This window comes from Cinclus cinclus, chromosome 1 (genome assembly GCF_963662255.1).
Source record: "Cinclus cinclus chromosome 1, bCinCin1.1, whole genome shotgun sequence".
Classification (NCBI taxonomy): Eukaryota; Metazoa; Chordata; class Aves; order Passeriformes; family Cinclidae; genus Cinclus; species Cinclus cinclus.
Window position 1 is genome coordinate 117,848,757 of NC_085046.1, and position 16,094 is coordinate 117,864,850.

At 39.9% G+C, this 16,094-nt stretch overlaps 1 protein-coding gene across 1 annotated transcript; it reads right to left on the bottom strand.

Moving 5' to 3' along the window:
• Positions 1-4,027: 4,027 nt before the first annotated feature.
• On the bottom strand, positions 4,028-14,074 carry COPS5 (COP9 signalosome subunit 5). The gene is made up of 8 exons (XM_062489455.1): positions 13,874-14,074; positions 13,536-13,770; positions 10,890-11,018; positions 10,370-10,435; positions 8,892-8,977; positions 7,966-8,077; positions 7,093-7,241; positions 4,028-4,408 (listed from the first exon to the last, which is right to left on the bottom strand). The coding sequence occupies exons 1-8, from the start codon at positions 14,029-14,031 to the stop codon at positions 4,324-4,326; spliced, it is 1,020 nt and encodes a 339-aa protein (XP_062345439.1). The 5' UTR covers positions 14,032-14,074; the 3' UTR covers positions 4,028-4,323.
• Positions 14,075-16,094: the final 2,020 nt, after the last annotated feature.

Genomic DNA, 16,094 nt, shown 5'->3' on the forward strand with positions numbered 1-16,094 from the left:
ACAAATGCAAGAACATTATGCTTCATTTACTAAATATCACGTTTAATAGAGCTCATTCTATTTAATCTGAGCACATGTGCACACACTGCCACCAAAGGCAAGGAAAACGAGATTCACTTGTCAAAAAAGGTCTGAACAGGGGTATGGTGAGTTTTTCAGGGAATATCAAAGATAGATGGTGAAAAGTGCTCTTGTAACCAGGCCATAGTTGCCTGTTATTCCAGTACTAGAATCAAAGATAATTTATGAAAAGCTCAAGGAATATTTCTTCTGACCTGGCAAGAATGTGAGGTAAGGTTTCTTACCTCACACAACTGAAGAACTTGTGATGCTGCTTAAAAGTAAAAGCTTGAGGTCAGCCTCTTTTTTAGCTTTTTCTGAAGCAAAAATATTTCTTGACTTCAGTGAGGCTGCTTTACAGTGTTTGTGACAAAACCCAGATACCTGTGGCTAATGGTGCCAGAAAGAGTTTTTGGGACTAAAACGTTTTCTAAAATTTGTCTTTCTTCAGTTATTAATAACTGAAGCTTATTATTTAAAATCCTTATTTGGCATAAGCCTTCAGAAAGGCTCAGTCTCCAGTAGATATCTAATGTAAAAGATCTAGGCAAACACTTAACATTTACTAACTCCCATTTTCCCCCAGAGTAAGGGCTGAGGTTTTGAAAATCTGTGTGCTTTAGGGTACAAATAGGAGCTGCTGGATGCAGACATACTTAGAAAAAAAAAATTGACCCTAATAAATAGCCTGATCACCTAATTAGCTTTTTACAAGGGAGACAAGGGAATGAGGGAGAACTATTTTGCCTCTCTCTAGAACTTTGGTATACCCAAATCTTGAGTACAGATCCGGGCTCTGTGTGTCAAGATCAAAGTAGGATGTGGGATGTATGGCGGGCAAATAATATTATCAAGTGGCTAAAGTGGCAGCTTTGTAACAACATTAAAAAGCTAAAGCTTCTCAATTTAGAGAGAAGGCTGAGGTGATGATATAATGAAAGCTAATAAACATAAAGGTGGAAGGTAAAGCAAACAAAATTGTTAGTCACCCCATGCCATGCTATTTGAACTAGAAATACTCTAGATCCATTCAAAACAGATAAAAAGAGGTCAGGTTCAGGTGCTCTCCCTTAGCAGCACTCCTACAGCTGCCTTTGGAAATGGCATCAGCAGGGTGTTCCCCATACCCCCTCACCTTTTCTTGCCTACTTTTGTGTTATGGAGGCTGGAGGACAGGACAATAGGGAAACAGAAACAGAAGCCAGTCTCCCACAGCTGCATTACTCCACGCAGCAAATTTTAAAATGAAAAAGGCAAGAAAAAACATTGTGTCTTTTTTCTTGTTCATGTTGCAACAGAAGCCAAGCCATTCAATCTTCAGGCAATAAAATTAATTTATTTGAGCTGTCATTCCACTCCTTACCAAACATCTGAAGGGAACGTCAAAGGAGAAGCAGATCTGTTAGGATAATGAAGCATCTTTGTCCTGTCACAGAATAAATCTGAAGGGCTCTTCTAGACCACTCACAGTCAGGCAAACCAGTATTCTATCAGGAATTACAGCTTAGTTCTTCATATTTGTCACAAATATGTATTTATTTGGATTTTGGTGGTATTAGTATGTATAAATTACTTAAAAATGTAATTTGCATACATGTGAAAGGTGAGCATATATGCATAATTAAAAAAAAAAAAACAGAACAGGATAAGGAAGAACTTCAAACACAATTCAGCATTTTCAGCATTCTGTAATTTTAATATGCTGGCAAATACTGTTAGATGAAGAAATTATTTGTGATCGTTAAGATTTTTATTTATTGAAATGTGAAAGGCACTCAGTATTTTGGAATAAGTGCCTGTCTCAAAAAATCTTACCGAAGAGAACCCATTTGTATGTGCTTTTATACTTACTGCATTACATCACCTGTCAGTTACCTGATGTGTGGCACTCATTTGCATAAACTAATTTCTAAATAAAAAGTGGATGCAAATGGGGAAGAATAAACCAATGTATCTGAACAGCATGTATTGTTATCAAGATTACCCTTATTACTAATATTTTTGAAGTCTCACAACTGCTTGGTAGAATTAAGGCATCTATCCATTAATGATTCACCATTGTTCAGGATATACCTGTTTATGAGTGTATATGGGGATGACTCCTTTGTGGTAACGATCTTCCATGCATGGAATTCTGATCTCATAATTTGGAATAATGATAGCATTAAAAATGTCCTTTCAAAGACAAGGGTCCTGTTATTCTGGTTTCTGAACACTGCAGAAAGTATGCTATGCAGGCAACAGGTACAGCCCCCCAACATGTATATTTTAAGCTGAGTTATAACACCATATGCTCAGCAAATAACAAGACACAGAACTCAATGGACAACTGTTCACATAAGCACATAAATTCAGCATTCATATTGCTATAGTTTATAAAACAACTTGGTATTTTAAATTAAGCCATCTGTGACTAAAAATATTGTGTGTGAACCTACATGCAAAAAAATTCAGTTCACTGCTATCACAAAAAAGGACAGTTTAAATACAGTCATAGAATAATGTGAGATGAAACAATTATTTTGTATTTTAGGTATATACAAGAGGTGCAAACTTTTGGATTGTGTTATGCAAAGAGAATCCTATTAAGTAGCAATAGAGATACCTATTAGGAAATACAAGATATCTCACAGAAGTAGGGTGCTTCATTGTGTAAACACATACTGACTGGGATAATGGCTGTGTGCTCAATTTAAAGTCTCAAAGAGTTGTGGAAGAAAATTCAGTAAGAAAAGTTACTGGCCAGGTACACTTGCTGTGTCTTCCTTGAACTTAAAAGGAACTGCTGTGTACTTATGTACTGTGCTTGTTTGTACAGAAGTCTACTGGTGCAATTTCCAAGAAAATAAATACTTTGAACTATTAAAATACAACAGCTATCTTCTACTCCCCACCACCACTGCCATGCTGAAAGAAGAATGAGCTGTTCTCCTACAAAACTGCATGTGATAATTATCTCAAATTTACTAGCTATGATTAAACATATTTTTCCTATACAGTTGGATGCTGCTGCCTTAAAACTCTTGATGAACTTCTGCTTCAGGGTATCTGCATTTCCCTGCTGAATTACAAATTTTCATTTTATCACTTGCATTTTAACTTCAAATCGACTGGAATCTGTTTGGATGAAAACGCCTAAATGAGTAATAGCTACTAAAATTTCCAGACCAAAACATAAACAAAACCCACATAAAGGCAGAACTGTGGTTGAAAAGGAGAATCAGTGACTTAAGGTATAAAGCATAATGGCATATTGTATAAAGCATAAATTATCCCAAAAGTAAACATTCCAAAACCCCCAGGAAACTCAGGATTAAAGATGAAAACTTAAAAGGAATCAAAATACTTTGTATTATTGAAATGCAGTATGAAAGCCTCCAAAACAAACTTAGATCAGCCCTGCAGCAGCACCACATTGTAAGCCAGAAATTATGATTAATGCATTTAGTATCTGTAGCCTGAAATTAGCCTAATACGTATTTCAAAGGTAATTTTTCATTTTGTTTCTTTGTATGCAACAAGTGACTAGGACAAGCAATAGAAAGTGAGCAGGAGAAAAACAATGGTACATAACTATGAGTTCCATTGCAGAGTTGGTCAATAGTTGACTAGAACTATTTAGAAATATAAAATGTCCATCATGAGTGTGACGCTATAAGCAAAATACTGTTGTACCATGCATAAATGTTTCATTATTGTGAAAGAAACCATTTCTGGCAGGACCAGTGAACCTCAGTCAGAAAAGGCTCCATTAAATTTAATAACTTGTTAAAAGAAAGTGGGATTTCAATTCTTAAAATTAAGCACAGATATTAAAATCTGAGAAACAAACTTCTTACATTACGTAGGTTACGTATCTAATCTGAGCCGACAGAACTTTTCTTCAGAACAATAAGAAAACGAGTAAGAGAAGATAAACGTTTGCCAAAAATATCAAGGCCCAAAATCCACATTTAGTTTCAAAATTCTTTTATTGCAGTTGGATAATAGAGATAAATATCTAAGAGCAAAATCCAGTAAGTCACATTTATTTTCCTTTGGAACAATTCTGCAAACTGGTTTTATGATGAAGAACAAAACATTGCACTACATTTTGGAACATTTTGTTCTTTAAAACTGGTCAGACAGGTGGGTAATATTAAAGTACTACAAATTGGATGAATAATTTTCCACTTCAGCTTCATTTCCCAAACTGAACAAGTCCAAGCAAAAGAAACTATGATATTTTCTGCTCTGGAGATACATATCAACTGGTAATGCACTTCAAGCTATATTAATTTGATTAAAAAGTTTATCCTTAATAACCTGAGACATCAATCCATGTATAGCTTCTATGGTGGTCTTGCAGCTGAAAAACAAGCATAAATTCAATGTTGGACAAAAACTGAACTGAACTGTCATTTTCCTTGAAGATATCCAGCTGTTTTGGAAGTTCAGGGTGCCCATAACCCCATGAATCTTAAAAACTGTCCAGAAAGGAACAGTCACACAGCAATTTAGCCATTGTTGCCAATACCTTTTTGTTACTTAAAAAGCTAACTGACTATACACACAAAGACGAATTCCAGAAAACTTTGCCTTGCAATTCAGGACATCTTAATTAACGACAGCAAGTGGGTTCTGTGGTTATCTGAACAAAAAAAAAAAAAAAAACAAAAAAAACCCAACCAAACAAACAAAAAAACCCTTTATCTCCTTTGCCCAAGCCCAGGATAGTAGTGTACAGTAACCATGGTTCCTCTAAGAAATTTTACAGGGAACATTCGAGGAAAGTTTATAGAACAAATCAGTTATTGGTCAAAATATGTAATGTGCAAAACCCGCAAAGAGCTGAAAGGATTCCTATTGATCCAAGTTTTCCCCAATGTCTGCCACAGGGCAATGCAGTGTCAAACTAGCAAATAAAACCAGACTGTACAAATACAAAGACGAATCAGGACTGAAGGCACAGGGAATATGGACAAATCACTATTAGACAGATAAAGGAATCCTAGGGAAAGCAAGCTGACTTGGACAACAATTTGGCTAATACATGTCCCCTCAGAAAATGGTTTTAGAGATGTGCATGGACAGTAACAGAAGTTATACAGCCCAGTGCAAGCATCTTTATGCTAATGTTTTACAACACTGTTTTCCCAAAACAGGTATGTCTAACAATGCTTTAATGATCTTTGCAGCCTTATTTCTTCAGAGTAATTTAGGTGACACTAAATTAATTGTCCCGTGTCTGCACAGGTCTTCTACTGTTTTTTCTCTTAGGAAAAATCACTAATTGAAAAAAAACATACATCTGCAGAAGTGTTACACTCCATTTTGGGAATTATGGTAGCTTTTGTTACACAGGAAAGCAGAATTTATGACAAAAACAATTCCTTCCAATCCCTTACAATTTATAAACTAACTACTGATGAAGACTAAATAAAAACAGAAAAGAAAAATGCCTAGAACTGCTGCAACAAATAATACAGTAGCATTACCAGAAAAGGAGCTATTTCTTAGAATAACTGTAAACATGTTAAGAGTAAGGAGAAAATAAAATGCAGTCAAATATTATGGGATTCCAAACAGCAATGCAAACTTATCAGCAACTCCATCCTCCTCATGTCTTTAAAGCATTGCTATTCTGTTTCCCTACAGGAATTGGGATGTATCACTTAACCTGGCTGCTATGAGCTAGCAACAGCATTAACTCCACTGCAAATGTATTCTGCAATTGAAGTAGGTTAAATGAGTACTAATTTTTATAAAATCAACCCCTCTCCAACTTGATCATGCTTGTTAGAAAACTCGTAAGAGCTGTTAACTTTCCAGAAAAAGTAATCAAAGGTATGTCAGGCGGAGAGAATAGCAGGAAACTGTTCTGTTATCAAAATAAAGTGATGGGCAAGAGGGACAGAAACCTCAAAATCTGAAAACACACAAACATCCCGGATTTAGTTCAATTTTTGCACTCTGTTCCAAGGGACTCTACAGAATTGTCTCCTTATTAAATGGAATCACTACATCTCACTCAGAATACTCTTAAGGTGTGTGAACGTGAGCCCTACCTTCTCCACAGACAGACCAAATTTTGCACCACCATACAGTGCAGTATTTCTTGGTTTTCAAAGTCTGAAATTTGCCAAATATGATATTTTTGAACAACCCAGCTGTATGAGCTGTTGCATACAATTATCCTCTGTTAAAAGATTTTACTTGGAAAAATGATGACTCTAACATGATATAGCCTGAGCACATATACAATTTTTAAGACTATTGAGAAAGAGATGTGAATATTACTGAGAAGCAACTTGTGTATTTCAATGCTCAGAACAAACAGAGCTGATCACCAATAAACATTAGGAAAACTGAGGGAAAATATTACAACTTCTTTGAAATAATGTTGTACACCTACTGATAAGAAGCACATTAACTTATAATAGCAAGTATTTGCTGTCAGGCAGGGTAGCTAAATATAAAAGCCAGAATATCTGGAAGCTACTTCTTAAAAACAAAGAACAACAACAGAAACACAACCTTTGCTTATTTAAAAAAATGTCCACATTAAGAAATATGAAAAAAAGGAGTTCATAATTTTTACATTAGTAGAAGTATTAGACAAGTGTAAACTAAACTTACTGAACTGTTAACACTAGTTCTTAAAATCATGTTCTGTATCATAATTTTACTTACTGTTACTTTTAGCCTGATTAACTACAAAAATGTGCTAGTTTCTAGCAAAGTTACAATTTTGCATTATACAGAAAACATTCTTTGTTTGCCAGATACTGATGGAATTTTACAGCAATTTTTTGTTTAATAAACTAGAGTTAAATTTATTCCAAACCCCCAAAATTAAAAATTAATTGTAGTTTTAATAGAAGCAAGATTTTCTTTAACTTTCAAAAATAACTAGTGACTTCTGGAATCTCTCATTCCTATCTATAATCTAATTCTTAGCTCTAATCTTCTCAGGTTACAATTACAGGCATGATAAAAGTTTAAAACCAAATAATATTTTTACATGAAGAACACATGGATTTGTTATCTTACCTGTCTCTTGTTGCTTTTGCAAGTTTGTCTTCTGACTTCTTGTCATGAGTCTCTAAACCCAGCATGAAACTACCCCTTCCAAGCTGAGCTTCTGACTGCTCTAATTTTTCAGACAAATCAAAAACTTGGCCAGTGGTATAGTCAGCATTCTTAGGAGAAAGAAATCAATACATATTTTTAGTTTAAGCTATGAATTGAAGCATTTATACACAAAGTAAATCAAATCTGAGAAAAGTTTTTAAAAGTGTAGATCTGCATATTTTAATCTATATCTGCAATTTAAGTGATATAGAATATGAGTGGTGGTTAAGAGACCAGAAGCTGAACATCTGACAAATGCTCAATACCTAAAGCCTGAGCTGGGTTCTTTTCATTACTTTCAACCCATGCCCTAAGTTATGCAGGAGTATGTAAAACTCAGTTGGTTTTGACCAAGAAAAAAAAAACCTGGCTTCTGCAGAGGGAAGGTTTAGATGCTCAGCTGTTATACTGAAGGTCTACCTGCAGTATTTCTATTGTAACCTAATTTTAGCAGTTCCACTGTTTATTCTTTCTTAAGTGTTTACTTATCAAACACAATTATTCATTGCAGTGCTCCATAGAGATACAAGGTAAAAAAGTTTTTAAGACAAAATCTAAATGTACAGAGAGAACTCATTAAAATTAAACATGTTATTCCCACCCTCTACTTTTACAGAGCAGATATGAGGAGCATTTCAGTATTTATGACTAGGAAAATCTTCCCTTCTTGTTTTATCTGACAGATTCTTAATGTGGGGTCTGTATCTATCAGTGTTCTATTAAGCATTTTACAGCAGAGGGCCTGACTTTCAGACTCATGAATGAATCAAGGCACACAACTCTGGTACTTACAGTAAGCAAACTAGAAGAACTGAGAGTGTTCACCCAGTACTTGTTCCACAACAGCTCAAGCAATTTACGATCCAAAGATGATTTAAAGTACGAGACTTCTAAAGCATAATACCTTCAAAACAAACATGCGAACAAAATAAGCATCCACCTAAATATGTCTCACTTGATTGTCACATTTGAAGTACATGGAACTCAAAAAATCCTTATCAGTGGCAAATATCTTCAAAAATTCAAAGCACTTAAGGTTACTCCCAGTTGCAATTCTCTGTACGATTTTCCGTAAACAATAAATATATAGATTTAATACATAATCCCCATACATACTGCTGTGTTCTGTTAAATGAGATTGCAAGAGTTTTTAAATTATTCTCTTAACAACCTATTCCATGCTTGGGTTCTTCAACACTGCAATAATTAACAGGTGATTGTAGTTTTGCATGCATCACTTCTAATTTCTTGAGGAATGCTTGGTAGCAGTAAATGTTACAAACAGGCAAATAATTTTACATTCTACTACACTTATTTTGAATTAGTGTTGTTACAAATTAACACTCCCAGTAATGCAAGAAAAGGAGCTGCACAGGACTAGCCCCTACTCAGAAGAGCAGTGGGGTCACAGCCTACCCAGTCCTGCTGATCAATTGACATCTGACCATTTCCTCCCTGCCCCAACAAGGCATCACTACTTAAAAGTGTTCAGACATAAACTGCTAAAGCTTTTAACCAGGTTCAGCTTCATCTTTGCAGAGTTCCCTCTTAAAACACCTCCTGATAAGTGCCTGTAACACTTTTTTCACAAAAACAAGAGCGCTAAAGCAACAGTGAACTTCAAGGTTTGAAAGACTACAACAAACTTACTTTTCCATACTGAATCACTAACCAAAACACACAAAAAATATTAAGTTAGTAGTTTTTTTGTTACTTACTGTTTACAATGTACACCGAAGTCTTCTATTTTATTGAGTGGAATAGTCTGGTATTCAGAGGGACCTTCATCTGGAGGTTTATAGCCCTAAAAATTTAACAAATGGCAAAGATGACACAGTTATTACGGGACTTTTCAAAATGCCTAAACCTTACAAAAAATTATAGTTTTACAATTCTAAATTATTTTTGTCTAGAGAAAACATTTCCCCTGGTAGCCTGAAATTCAGAATTTTTTTGGACCTCAGGTTTAAATTTGGCTTTACTAGCTGTACTAGTCATCACATCTGCAGGTTTATCAAAAGCAAACTAGCAGCCATACTTGAGTTTTTTCAAATGAGTAACATGGCAAGCTATGATTAGATAATTTCTTAGATCAAAGAAAGGGCAAGCTTCTTAGACAGTATTTCGCTATCCATTCTTGGAAATTTTGAGGGAAGATCTGAGAAGAGAGAAGAAACATCAATGGATATGACTTAGAGATACCTAACTTTCAGTTACCTGTTTAGCCAAGATGGTGCCATTCAGAGCTACTGACTAAGCAAGAACTGCCTGCAGTCCACTCTGAGGACTCCCTAAAAATACACTTCTCATGTGCATTTTCCAGATGTGATTTGGTTTTCAGGTACAGGATTCTACTCCCTGTTCAAAATTCTCAAAGTATTTATGAAGTGGTTTTACCTGCAGAAGTGAATACTCTCTTCAACTACAACCTGTTCAAAGATTTCTTACATAATGCTTGAACCTCTCACAAACATTTTTGTTAATTATGAAATTTTATTTTTATTAAACAGTTAATTTTGGTAATTGTTTTACTGGATGGCTGTCTGAAGTTCTGATGAGTCACTAATAACTGGGTATTTAAAACATATACTTTTTTGTATTGAAATTAAATAGCACAGCCAGAAGCATACATGAGAGGATGCATTCGGAGACCTAGATCTCCAATACTGATATGATTTTTTAGTTTTAGGCCTAACCCATATTGTTTAATTAACTCTTTTGTACACTAGTTTGTGAAGATTTAAAATATTTACTTGAAAAAGTTAAGTAGATAGTTTTGATACAAGCATTTAGATAGTTTTCTAAAATGAAAAGCAAATTGCAACATGGTATTAAACATGCTATTTAGATTTTATTTTAGGTCTAAAAAATAAACAGAGAAGAACTAACATAAAACAATTTTGATGAATGCTACCTACAACTATATCCATTAAAAACCAGCTATATGGAACTACATCGTTTTGGGACATTTCCACAATCTGGACACTATAATTGATTTAACACTGCCAAAACTCTACAAAAACCAAACTAGAAGTCAATTTTTATAAATGTAATCAATATCCAAAGGTGTGCAGTAACCAGTGTATGGGCACATCTTCCTTTGGAATGAACATTCAGTACAGCACAGCAGACCAAACTCAGACAATCATTTAAAAACAGTTCAATGTTCACACACTAGATAATTTTAACTATTTACCTTAGGATATGTCCTAAAAGCTCCAAGATTTACTTTTCCTGCAGATATTGTTCTTGTTGGATCAATCTGTAGAAATACAGACAATACTCATTACATGCGTTTTTCAATTACAAAGTAATTTTATTTCAGAAATGTAGTTCATGCATACTGTGTTAGTTCTGTCATAAACAATACTTTTCCCTGTTGGTACAAGACTCTAAAAAGATGGGAGTATCAAATCTTCAGTGGATTATTTTTTCAAACTAATTTTCCTTATTTCCTAAATACCTAAAACCCTTTATGCTTAAGAACTATACCATAACTGAAACAATGCAGTGAAAATGGTCTAGGCAAGCAACACTACTGGTTTGGCCAGTATGTGGCCAGCAAAGCAGGAGTGGCACCAGTTTAAAGTGTGGATCTCACGCCTCCATCACAAAAACCACACACACTACTAAAATGCTAATAGCCAGAAATCCAAAAATTATTCCCCTCAGCACAATTTGCTACGCAGGGTTAGCACCCACCCGCCAGTACTTACAACCACTGCTACGAAGGGTTCCTGAAATTGCTGATTAAGCATCTGGGTACTGACGTCGATCCCCGAGAGCCAGCAGCCGTAGCCGGGGTGACTGTGGTACCAGCCGATGGCATTTTCCAGGCGTCCGACCTAAGACAGAGAAGGGAAGGGAAACAGCCCCAGCGCTCAGCTCCATTCCCAATGCACCGGCTGCCCTCCAGCGTCACTTCCAGCACAATGCAAGGCGCGGCAGAACAGGAATTTCCACTCGTGACAAAACACTCCTTAGAAAGTGTACAATAAGTAGTACTGGCACTCTCTGCTGCAGCTGCTGCCACAGGACAGAGACCTGCAAGGAGCCTGGTGCTCCTTCTTCAGTCACAGCTCAAGTACACAAAAGGTTCCACACTGCTGGACAGTGAGCTGCAGCCCCTCAGCAGGGCTGAGAAATCTCTTAGGGATATAACACAAGTGTATCTAACCTCATGTAATGTAGGGAACATCAGCAGAGAATTAATTATTTACTAGGGTAACATATCTCACAGTCATATACTATTAGATTAGTGGTAGGTTTAGAAAATAACTTCAAAGGCATGCTTTCAAACAGCAGAAGTGACAATGATTGCCTGGAGACAGGTTTAAAAGTCAAAAGATGAACTTTCGACAACTTTTTATCAAATAAAACCTCAAAATAGGAATTTACAAATAATACATCTGGCTATCTCTAAAGCTACCGGAAAAGAAAAGAGCAAAGCCAAAAAACCCCAGGAGAATAAACACCTATTGAATCTAATTTTTGTAATCCTCTCTGAGGAATTGTTTACTGGCTGCCCCAGTAACGATGAGAGAGAACACACAAACTGCCTACTTTATTTTTTAACTGGTGAAGAATGTTTATATTTTCTTTACAACTCCCACGAGAGACACCAACAAAACACTTAAGAACGTGTATTATTTTTCAAAGCCGAAAATACATTTGAATTACATTACGACCAGATCCTGTCCACGGAGAATCAAGTAACTGGAATGGCAACATCTATAAAGCATTTATATAGGGGGATATATTAACTAATTACAAAAGTTATAATTAGATCTATTAACTAATGGTAAAAAGAGCTATTCCAGGAACAAGTGCTTGCCAAAATCAAATATGAAACAGCCAGCACGAAAACTCTGCCAGAGCACCAGGAAAGCTGAGTTATTTTATTTGCACACAAGCTACGTTTAAAAATTGTGAAACCAATTACAGACAAAACTGAACAACATAAACATTGGGAAAACAACCATTTCCTATCACAGAAGAACTCCTACAGAAACCTGGACTGTTTTAAACATAAAACAAGCTGCTTATAATCTTATGCTATATACTTACCATTTTGAAATCCAGTATTTCTACTTAAGAATGGGATTCTATGAATATATCTTTATTTAAAGATAGTGTGATTGTATCTTTAGGCAAAGACATCTCTTCAAGTTACCTACTTTTTGCAACAAGAATATTAGCATCATAATACTGTTTTCAGATAAAGCAAACTAGATTAAATTAATTATTTCTACATTTTCTTTCAGGGATGAATTATTAAAAAAGTCCCAGAACATAACTGTTTCTGCATTATGTTTACTCTTTGCTGATGTTATGATTCAGCCTAATGCATGTCCATTTTAATATCTTCAACTCTATGTAAGGCTATGATCATAAGTACAACTTTCCAAAATAACCCAAATATTCCTCTGTTATACCCACTTAGTACATAAGGGGCTTCTAATTTTAGCTGGTTTAAAAATCAGTGGGTCAACTGGGTATCAAAACTGCTTAAGCCTGGAGAGTTACAGTTATTTCAACTCTTATTTCTAGTATAGAATTGTTCTGTATTAGAAGAAGCAAATCAGCAAATGTTCTGGTTTCCACATCAGCCACAGAGGAGTTGTATTTCTGTTATCCTTCTGCACATGAGAACTTCACTGTATTATCAGCTTTAATACGACATGGATCTCTGAATAGAAAGTGACAGAAACGGGAGACAGACAAGTGAGTCTGTTCATCTAAATTTTCAAATGATAAATATGAATAATTAAGTTGCACTGAAACTTACTTATTCCTTCATTGGCATTTTCTTCACAAATACGTCTTTCTTTTACGGAAAAGAGCAGCATACTATACTGTAAGACCTCAGAATAAGGTAAGAATAAATGCCATAGTTCTGATCTACAAATATTAAATATGTCCATTGCACACACATATTTAATTTTGCATACTGTTTTTAGCAAGAAGTATCAGTTATTTTAGAAACACACTCTCTTACACAGCCAGCAGTCTCAGCCATTAAAACAATTCCTCAGCAATGAAAATGATTTACACAGGGAAGGAGAATGTCTTTTCATAGAATCTTTAAGGTTGGAACAGACCTCCAAGATCACTGTGTCCAGCCTTTGATGACCTACTGTAAGCCGGGGAAATGCGTATGCGAAAACGTTTACAGGGCCCTGCGTTCTGTGCTGCTGACGTAGTTCTTACTGTCATGTTTGAGGAGAGACAGGACAATCGGGCAGGCACTTGATCACTGGGGGAGGGAGGAAGCCTGCAACGCCCCAGGAATGCTCCTGTAGCTCAGCAGACGCACAGGATCTCCACGGGGGTGTCAGGCACCGTCTGCCACCTCTCCTTACCTGCTTGGCGTTCTCGATGTAGGCAGCCATGTACTCGTAGGCGGCGGCCTGCGCGTTGACGCGGGTCTCGGTGCCCTCCACGGGCAGGGCGAAGCTGTCCATGATGATCATGGTCTCCCCGTCCACCTTGCCCAGCATGAGCCCCATCACTTCCAGGTTGCCGCCGGACCTGGCGTGCATCACCATCTTCAGCAGCGCCAGCGCAGAGATCTTGCAGTACTTGAAGTAATGGTGGCTGCAATAACGTAGAGGCCGGGAAGGGAAGGGCAGAGGCATCAGATCTGGCCGGTCCTCACCGCCCGCCCGCCCGGCCGCCCCGCTGCCCCGCTCCCACTCACTCCTTGGTCCAGGGCTTGGCCGCCAGGATCTCCTGCTGCTGCTTGCGGTCGTACTTGTAGATCTCGTCAATACTCTGCGCCTCCTGCATGTTATTCGCCAGCTCCCATGTCTTCTGCGCCATCCCGCTCCCGGAGGCGCCGCTTCCCGCCGCCGCCATCGCCCCGGCCCCGCTCCCGGCCCCGCTCCGCCGCACCGGGCCGCCGGCGGAACCAAGCGCGGGGCGGGGGTGCGCGCCGAGGGTGGTACGGTCCGCGCAGGCCCGGGGCGGGCGGCGCTGCGCCCCCAGCGGCCGCGCTCGGCTCTGCATCCGGCAGGGCCCGACCCGCTCGCCCCGTGAAGCGGCACCACACAAATCCGATCCCGGCCGGGCGGAGGCCTTTCTCACTATTTATCCGTTTATTTATTTACTTATGCTTTTTAAATTACTGTGTCCAGTTCTTGGCTACTCAGGACGAGAGTGACACGGAACTTCTGGAGCGGGTCCAGCAGAGGGCAAGAAAGATGTTTAGGAGACGGGAGCATCTCTCTCATGAGGAGAGGCTGAGGGAGCTGGGCCTGCTCAGCCTTGAGAAAGAGACTGCAGAGAGGGGACCTTATCAATGTGTATAAGTATCTAAAGTGGAAGGCGTCAAGAGGATGAAGCCGGGCTCTGCTGGGAGGTGCCAAGCAATAGGACAAGAGGCAAGAAAACTGATGCACAGAAAATTCCCCCTGAAGATGAGGAAGAACTTCATGACCGTGCAGGTGACTGACCACTGGAACAGATTGCCCAGAAAGGTTGTGGAGTCTCCCTCCCTGGAGATACTCAAGAACCGTCTGGGTGCAATTCTGTGCCATGTGCTCTAGGGTGACCCTGCTCGAGCAGGGAGATTGGAGCGGCTGACCCGCTCCGGTCCTTCCCAACCGGCCCTCCTCTGCGATGCTGGAAAACCCGCCCGCCACCGCCTCCCCTCCCGCTCCCTTTCCCCGCCCGGGAGGAGGCGGTGGCCGGGTCGTGCCGCCCTCCGGGGCAGCGGGGGGCGCTGCGCGGCTCCGCCCGCCGGGTTCCGGGGCGGCGGTAACGCGCGGGACGCGGGCGGAGCCGCGGCTGCCGGCAGCGGTGAGCGGGTGGCGGGGGCGGCGCGGCGCCCGGGGACCCTCCTCGCAGCCCCACCAGGCGCTTCCATCGCCCGCATCGCTCACAGCCCGGAGGGGGTGGCGGCGGGAGCGAGGGGGCTTCGTTGGGCAGCAGGACGGGCTCCGGGGCGCGACGGGGCGGGAGCGCGCCCGGGGCGTACCGCCGGGTCCGGGTGTCCCAGCAGGGGTGGCGGGGCTCGGCTCGGCTCGGCTCGGCTCGGCTTGGCTGGGCTCGGCTTGGCTTGGCTGGTCTTAGCCCTCCGGTGGGGCCGCTTGTTGTGCGGCCGTTGCCTGACAACGGCGCCGCGATCCGGGAAGGGGCCGAGCCGCGAGTAGCGCATCCCCGCCCCGCAGCTGCTCCCTCGGGGGCCAGAGCCTTCGGGAATGCCCCAGAGATGCTGACCTCTGGGAGAGAAGGAGAGGAGGGGGGCTGGGAGGCGGGCGCTGCAGGCCGGGCGAGAGGCGCTTCCCCGAGCTGTCGCTCGTGGAGAAGTAAACATCATCTCCCGGGTCTGAAAGTTTTTCAAAATTAGTGTCATTTGCGATTAAATTGCGTGCTCTGAAAAATAGATAAGCCCTGTAGCGGAGGGAAGATAACGCGCGAAACTTGTTGCTTGGTTATTCAGAAGATGAATTGCCTTCTCAGCTGCGAAAAAGTCGCGTTGCTTTAGTCAAGAGCTTATTATTTGTGAACGGCCAGATCCTGGAATCTGTTTTTTTTCAGCAATGAATTTGAAAGAAAAGTACGGGGAACGCTTCTCTGGCAGCAGTGGCTTATTCCAAGTGCCATTCACAGGGTACGGAAGCTGTCAGTACTAATTCCTTAGGAAGTCTGGGCTAAACTTTGGGCAGTGTTTCTTAATGCCACAATTAGCGGCCGTTTAACTTGTAACTACAATTACTAAACGTGGCATATAGTTGCTCTTTCAATGCATTTCTCTCCTTGCCACCCGTGCTGCAGTTCACGTGGGTGGAAATTGCCATTTCGCCAGTGCTCCTGATGATATTTCAATGATGTGGTGGCATGGAAGAGATGAAATCTGCTTGCACATGCTGATTTTAAATTGCGTGCGTTTTCCTGAACAGTTAGGAGGGGAAGGGAAA